A 7,560-nucleotide genomic window follows, 5' to 3' on the forward strand; every position below is an offset into this window, starting at 1 on the left:
CCTCTTTGTGTGTGTGTGTGTGTGTGTATGTGTGGGGGTTTGGGCTTGTGTGTGTGTGTGTGCATACGCGTGTGGCTGGGTATATTCAGACCAGGAGTGAAGGCCTGTGGCCACCATCTTTCCATCTCACCCTCTCACTGGCCTTTATGTGTATTCATCTAAGGTGTGTGTGTGTGTACATGTGACATCAAACCAACATGGATTCTGTTTGTGTGTTGTGGGGTGTAAGGGAGCACGACAAAGACCCCGAGCTCTTCTTCAAGACCTTGCTGAAGCTCAAAGAGAGAAACCTGGCCTTTCAACTCTCCGTCCTGGGGGAGACCTTCACTGATGTGCCAGGTACACACACACACACACGCACACACACACACACACACACACACACACACACACACACACACACACACACACACACACACACACACACACACACACACACACACACACACACACACACACACACACACACACACACACACACACTCTGAAATGCTTCTTTAACAGGTTCGAGCGGAGTCCACAGGGTTGCATGCTACATGATGATGATGATGATGATGATGATGATGATGATGATGATGATGATGGCAGAGGTAACAGCGCAACTTGATGACTTTTCTCTCACCTTTTCCGAAGTCGCGCCATCGGCGTTTTGAGGTGGATGCGTCTAAGTGTTCTGGGTTGTTGACTTAGATGTAAGGGGTACAGGTCACCCCGCGGGCCAGCGCGTCCCACCCCGCAGGTCACATTTTAATTGATAAAACACACTCCCCACTCGCAACTGATGATGCTATAATGACTTTGGGACGCTCGTGTGTATTTACTGCTCGGTGCTAAGTTAATTAATACACACCCGCCGATCCGCGGCTCCGAGCGGGGACTGTGTTAGGAGGAAACACACTCTCTTATATTGCAACGTTAACTTTTATAGAAGCATAAACAGGGAGGAGGGGGATGGTGGTGGGGGGGGGGGGGCGACCGTAAATTTTGTCTCATATTTTGTAATTACGTTTATGATTGCTCGGAAGGCAATTACATTAGGACAATTTTAATCTACTTTGATTTTCTTAATAGGGTCACCGTATTGATTCCTTTCACCCTCCCTCCCCGGCAATACCTGCTTTTTTTTTTCTCTGCTGCTTATTGCGATGTCTCTAGCCACATATCTATAAAAAACGGATGATTGTCCTACTGGCTTTTGCAACCCTGTTTGTAAATTAGGATGGGAAAAACATATTTTTTCCCCTTATTTGTCCACAAACTATTTCTCATCTTGCTCCCTGTCTTAACCCCAGACACACACACACACAAACACAGACAACACTTTTCATTTGCGTACAGTGTGTGTCCTCCTAAGCGCAACACTTTCCAAGCGAGGGAAGCGAATATGGAACTCATTAAAAAAATCCAAAATGTCACAGCAGATGGCCTCGCCGATGACATTAGTTTGAGTTGCATTATTTCATTGATTTTATTCTCCATTAAACAGCGTCTCCCAGAGTGGCAACCTAATTGGCCTCAGTCGACGGGACCTGAGTCATAAAAACGCCCCCGAGAACCAAACACCGGACTCGGGTGTGTGCCTCTCCTGGCTCCTCTGGCGCTTCACTCAATCGACTGCGTATCCAATCATGTGATTAAGACCGCGATCATCAAAACGCAAAGAAACGACAAAGTCCAACCGTCGGCTGAACTGAACCCACTGGTGTGTCTCACCCTTTCTTGTGGTTCTTTGTCCCCAGAGATCTTTGCTGAGGCCCGGGGCCAGCTGGAGCCCCATGTGCTGCACTGGGGCTTCCTGCCCAGGAAAGAGGACTACCTGGCCGCCCTGTGCCAGGCCGACGTGGTGGTCTCCACCGCCAAGCACGAGTTCTTCGGCGTGGCCATGTGAGTGCGCCCCAGGTTCCTCTCTTTCTAACGGGTGAAGGTGTGTGATGGTGCGTTCATGCTACGTTATTAGATTAGGGTGTCTTCTTTGTGTGTTTGTGTGTGTGAGAGAATAAAATGGGGACGATCACTGGGATCAGTTAATTTGAGGTTCTGAATATATCGATCTGGCACTTAGTGATGATGAACTGTACTCATAAAGATAACCAAATCCATTCCATCACGCCAGAAGTTTGAAGAAGCGCCACAGGACCTCAAAGAGAGAGAGAGAGAGAGAGAGAGAGAGAGAGAGAGAGAGAGAGGGGTTTAGTCTCGGTAACTTGAAGAGGGGTTCCTCACAGTGAAGCGGCAGCAGCAGCCTAAGAACACGATGATCGGCAGAATCACAGCCAGCCCACCGCTCACACATCTGCTCGTCAGCTGCCGCCCGCGCTCAATTGGCTACCGGTCCTGTTGTCTGTTGGTCCTGGTCCAGTGTCCCATGTCCACGTGTGCATTCCCGGGATTCAGGGGGGGACCGCCTCGACCGATCCCTGTTCCCGCCCCCGGACCCCCCCCCCCCCCCCCCCCCCCCCCCCCACACACACACACACACACACACACACACACACACACACACACACCCCCGTCAAACCGACTGCAATGCTCCCCAGCCCCCGGCTGTATATCAGTCATGGCCACGGACCTCCCGTGTGCCAGGTCTGTTGGTGTGTGTGTGTGTGTGTGTGTGTGTGTGTGTGTGTGTGTGTCTGGTGTCTGGTCAGGGGGGGGGGGGGGGGGGGGAGGGGGAGGGGGTATTCAGTAGGGCCTACATGGCAGGCTGAGCCGTTAGCTTAGCCTTCTAATGTGGTATTTGTCCTTAGCTTAGTGTTCTAATGTGGTATTTTGGTCAGCTGCTTCTGCTTTAGCAGCTAACCTGTAGGCAGTGGGTATTGCTTTAGTTATTTTTGAGTGCTACTCAAAAAAAACAACTTTCAGGACCGGCCAATGTCTGACTTCAGGTCCTCCCAACATCTGCGTGCTACCTGATGCGTCCTCACACTTCAATGTTGGACTCATCACTCACAGGAACCGCACTTTGAGTGTACCCAGTGGTGGTGCAACAACCATCACTTGAAAACATTGGCATCAATCAAGTTCCCCTGCAACTCACCAATCGGTACCCGTCGTGGATTGGAATATTTACTCACTAGTAAATAAATAAACAATGTTATTTATTTTTTTCATCTCCCAGACAAAGAAAAACACGGTGAAACCCCCCCTCCTCCCTGTATCAGAGCGATAATTACGTCGTGTGCTCATTACGGGATGGGAAAAGACTGTCCTGAGTTAGCGTAGGAGCCTTCCCAGCGGGGCGGAAGGCTCCTACGGTGATGTTCCTCCTTCTTTTGATCCCAAACCAAGGGGGAGTGAGGCACACAGCCCACCCACCACGCTCGGCTAAGTCAACACAGGGGTTCTGCCGTGTGTCTAATATGTATATATATGTGTGTGTGTGCGTGTGTGCGTGTGTGCGTGTGTGCGTGAGTGCGTGCGTAAAGGATGCTCACGTCCCCCCGTTCATGTAGGTGCTCCCTTTTGAAGCCACAGTGACACACAAACGCATCTAAATATTGATATTAGCAGAACAAGATGGCGACACCCCAGCGCTCCAACGTCAACACAAGGCGTCCCGCCATCTCAGGTGGATTGCATTATTTGTCAAAAGGAATTTCCTCAACCGGCTGGCTGCTGTCTCTCTCTCTCTCTCTCCCCCCCCGCGCCCCACACTCCCCTCCACTCACACGTCGTCGTCGTCGTCGTCCCCTTCGCCCCGGATGTAAACATCCAAACCCCCGCCGGAGAGCAGCCGTGGCTGAGGAAGACCCCCAGCCGCCGCCGCCGCCGCCACACTCTGCCCGCCGCGGCTGGAGTGTCACCACCGTCTCCCGTCCTCATTACGGCAGAGTTTGGCGCTAATCTGATTAATTATGTGCAAGGCAATGTGAGCGGCCCACGATTCATGCCCCACAGTGATGAAGTCATTTAGCCCCGGCGAAAATGATCAGCTAATTATATTTGAGATGAAAAGCCTGATAACCATTTGCACGCTTACACATCACGCCACTGGAATGGAGTTGACCTTAATAATCGCCCCTTTTTCGTGCATTGTGCCATTGGGGGTTTCTTGCACTCGCCCTACCTCTGATTTAGCTTGATTCGCAGCACATTGTTACTCCCCCGGGGGGGGAGGGCAATACGAATGTGTTAATTTGTCGTTTGGTGAGCAACTGCCTTTGTCCGGCAAACTGTTGCGTCTCGTGTTGTGTTTGACTCGGAACGTGTTGCTGTCGGTGGCGGTTATGGCGCTGAGGTCACCGCGAGCGAGCGTGTTGTGCATCGGTTACACGCTGAGAATTCGCAATGTGAAATTGTGAAATAACGGCTGTGACGTTTTTTTTATTTATATAGAAATAGGATTGGATGAGTGTGTGTGCGTGTAGACTGCTATGGCGGTCAATGTGATGGGGACAACTGGAGTCCGCCCTGGAGCGGAGGGGCACATGCAGAAGTTTCACATTGTTGCCTACTTACTGCTTCTTTACAATGTGTTAATACGCTATTAGGACTTTGCCCGTCTCCTCTCTGTGTGACAGCAGTAGGTTGTACAATGCAGTCGCTCTCCGTAAATGAGGTGTCTTTCTCTCCGTTCGACGCGAGGACAGGACGAGAGCGCTATACGTTAAACCACATCGCCGGGGGGGGGGAAATGTTCTCCGGATGGACTCCCTTTCTCCGTCTCCGGAAGCTCATTTGTCGTAGAATAGAAGGCAATGATGAACGGCGCCACAATGGCGACAAGAACGTACGTCTCCACTGCCGCTATCAGCCGGCAGCGTTACCATTTATTTAAGCTTTTTTTTTTTATTGCAGGAAGTTCAGTACATCTTGTCCCCTATACTGACACGTTTCTCCCAATGGATTTCTCCTTCTCCTGGGCCTTGTAGGTTAGAAGCAGTCCACTGTGGCTGCTATCCATTATGTCCTAACGCGTTGGTGTATCCAGAGATATTTCCAGGTACAGTGAATCATTTATCAACCCTGGTATTCCAACTGTTTACCTTTTTTAAAGGTGATATATTCCTCATGAGAAGCCATAGGTTGACAACTATTTGGCTGGGTTGTCTTTCTGGTTTAGGGACAGATGAGCGAAACATCATGGCCTAATTTTACCTGATTGTTGTAAAGCCATAACTGGCTCCTTCTTTCTCTTCAATAAGATTTGCATAAAGAATGTGAATCTGAAAAAAGAATGCCGGTTCAATTATGTAAAACCTGTTCCAGTTCAGTGTGATATGTATTTTTAATTGTAAAAAAGTGAGCTGTATCTCGATTTGGGCTTTGAGGTTTTGTTTCAACAAAAATGTGTGTGTGTGCGTCTGCGTGTCGCACACATTTGCATATACTTTGGTGAACTTGCGTTAACATCTGTTTTTACTTTTTCATATATAATATATATATATCTATCCTCCTTAGCCGAGTATCTGTACTCCACACCTGAGCAGCTGTGCAAGAAGCTACAGAGACTGTGCAAGAGACCAGACCTGGCCCGCCGTCACCACGTCCAGGTAGAGCACACAGACACACACGAACACACACACACACACACACACACACACACACACACACACACACATGCTAAACTCCCTGCCTGTGTTGGTCTCCCGGTCTAGGTGGACACCGCAGCCTACTCCTGGGACGTGCTACAGCAAGGTTTTGCCGACCTACTTGCGCCACCAGCGGACCCCCAACCCTGACCAAGGCTGGAGAGGGAAGAGGTGGGCTCGGGTGGGTTTGGGGGAGATGTGAAGTTTTTTAAAGAAGCAGAAGACGAATAAGAACAAGAAAGAGCCGGCAGGTTTCTCTCATTTTTTCTTTTCTTTTCCTTTTCCTCCTTTATTTTTTTTCTACCCGGGACTCCATTAGTGGCGAGGGCGAGCTGGATTTAGAGGCTTGGCGATGGGACGCGCAGTCTGCGAGGGCACTTTGTGGCGCTGGGGTTCCACGGCGTCATGGCCTGACACGCAGCCACGGGCCGCGGCCGGCCCCCGCCGCCGCAAACCTGTGGCGGAGCCGTCGCAGACACACTGTCTCAGGCACCTCTCCCTGCTCCAAATCAAAGCCAGCCCCCCTCACACACACTCGGCGGCGGCTGGAGACATTGTGTCGGGACCTGTAGACGCACCCCACCACCGCCGCCCCCCCCCCCCTACCCTCCTCATCTTCACGTGCTCTCTTTTGGGGAGAGTCTCTTTTATGTCTGTGTGGTTTTTGGGGGAGGTTGAGGGCGGGCGAGTGGGGGACAGAGGACGTGTAAAAAGCTTTCATGTCTTCCATAGGCTGTGCCACTTCATATATCCGGTTGTGTTCGTTTTTCACCCTTTGTACTGGTGGAAGACGTCAGGCTGGGGTCCGTGTGTGTGGTGTGTGTTTTGTGTGTGGTGTGTGTTTTGTGTGTGTGTGTGTGTGTGTGTGTGTGTGTGTGTGTGTGTGTGTGTGTTTGGAGAGACTGTAAGCGTCGGCATTGTGTGTGTATATGTGGAGAGTAAATGTGTGTGTGTGTGTGTGTGTGTTTAGTGTGTGTGTGTGTGTGTGTGTGTGTGTGTGTGTGTGTGTGTGTGTGTCTATGGAGAGACTGGTAGCGTCCGTATTGTGCGTGTGTGGGTGTGTGTTTGTGTGTGTATATGTGGAGAGAGTAAGTGTGTGTATAGATTGTGTGTGAGTGTGTGTGTGTCTTTTTTCCCCCCTTCTTACCACACGGACAGAGTGGCAGCCAAGTTGTGGCCTGACATGCTATTCCATGCCTCTCCACCTGGGTTGCCAGGTCTGAGCCCGGAACATTCTGGAAGGGCGCCCGTGAGCAGACCTTAAGACCGTCTAGGGATCAGCTAATGAGCGGTTGTTTGAAGTCCCGAAGTTTTGAAGAACTCATTTTTCTGAATTTTATCATTTTTATACATTTCCTCTATGTATACCATCTGGATGGTAACTGGGCTTTTTTCTCCCCCCTTCATGTGATGAAAAAATAAACATTCTAAGCAGATCTCTTTTTTTTTTATACACGGAAAAGTGAATCCGATTTCCATTTTCTTTGAGGGCACTTAAGACGAAAATGCTGAAGGGAAAGTTAATGCAATACAGCTCATTGTACATCAGTGAATCAGTGCAATGCTAGCAGGAGATACAGGCTTTGATCTCCCGTTCTGATGGGAGACGGAGGAGACATTCTCTCCTGCCCACGTTTCCACAAGCTAAGAGAGTGTGTGGATGTTCTTCCAAAATGTAAATTATCGATAGGATAGAAGGAGAAAGAAGAAAGAAAAAAAGGGAAAAAGAATCTTGTTGGCGGTTCTGTTCAGCACGAACACACATTTCGAGAGAGAGAGAGAGAGAGAGAGAGAGAGGGAGAGAGAGGAAGAAAAAGGTGTATAGGTTAGCAACACGATTGTAAACCGGATCTGTTTCCCCTGACGGATGCTCCCTCGTCCTACTCCCTAACCCCCGCACCCTCCATATTTCTAAGCAGCACTCCTTCTTGGGTTTCGCTGGCGGCGATATTAGTCCACTGTTGTCTTTATCTTTTAACGCCGCGCCGTGATCTGCCGCGGCGGCGGAGATGCGGGGCCAAGAACGCAT

The 7,560-nt window shown here is 50.0% G+C and overlaps 1 protein-coding gene across 4 annotated transcripts in view; it reads left to right on the forward strand.

Annotated features, from left to right (window-relative positions):
* gtdc1 (glycosyltransferase-like domain containing 1) overlaps positions 1-6,967 on the forward strand; it is a 30,834-nt gene extending 23,867 nt beyond the window's left edge. For 2 of the 4 annotated variants that reach the window (XM_060040438.1, XM_060040436.1), the window contains 5 exons: positions 230-339; positions 1,740-1,884; positions 4,872-4,942; positions 5,401-5,492; positions 5,598-6,967. In XM_060040438.1, coding sequence (XP_059896421.1) covers positions 230-339; positions 1,740-1,884; positions 4,872-4,942; positions 5,401-5,492; positions 5,598-5,681 — 502 coding nt within the window. In that variant the 3' untranslated portion in view covers positions 5,682-6,967. Of the gene's footprint in view, positions 1-229; positions 340-1,739; positions 1,900-2,116; positions 2,447-4,871; positions 4,943-5,400; positions 5,493-5,597 lie in introns of those variants that run through there. The other 2 variants (XR_009523451.1, XM_060040437.1) reach the window with 2 other exon arrangements.
* Positions 6,968-7,560: the final 593 nt, after the last annotated feature.

This window comes from Gadus macrocephalus, chromosome 20 (genome assembly GCF_031168955.1).
Source record: "Gadus macrocephalus chromosome 20, ASM3116895v1".
In the NCBI taxonomy this organism is placed as follows: Eukaryota; Metazoa; Chordata; class Actinopteri; order Gadiformes; family Gadidae; genus Gadus; species Gadus macrocephalus.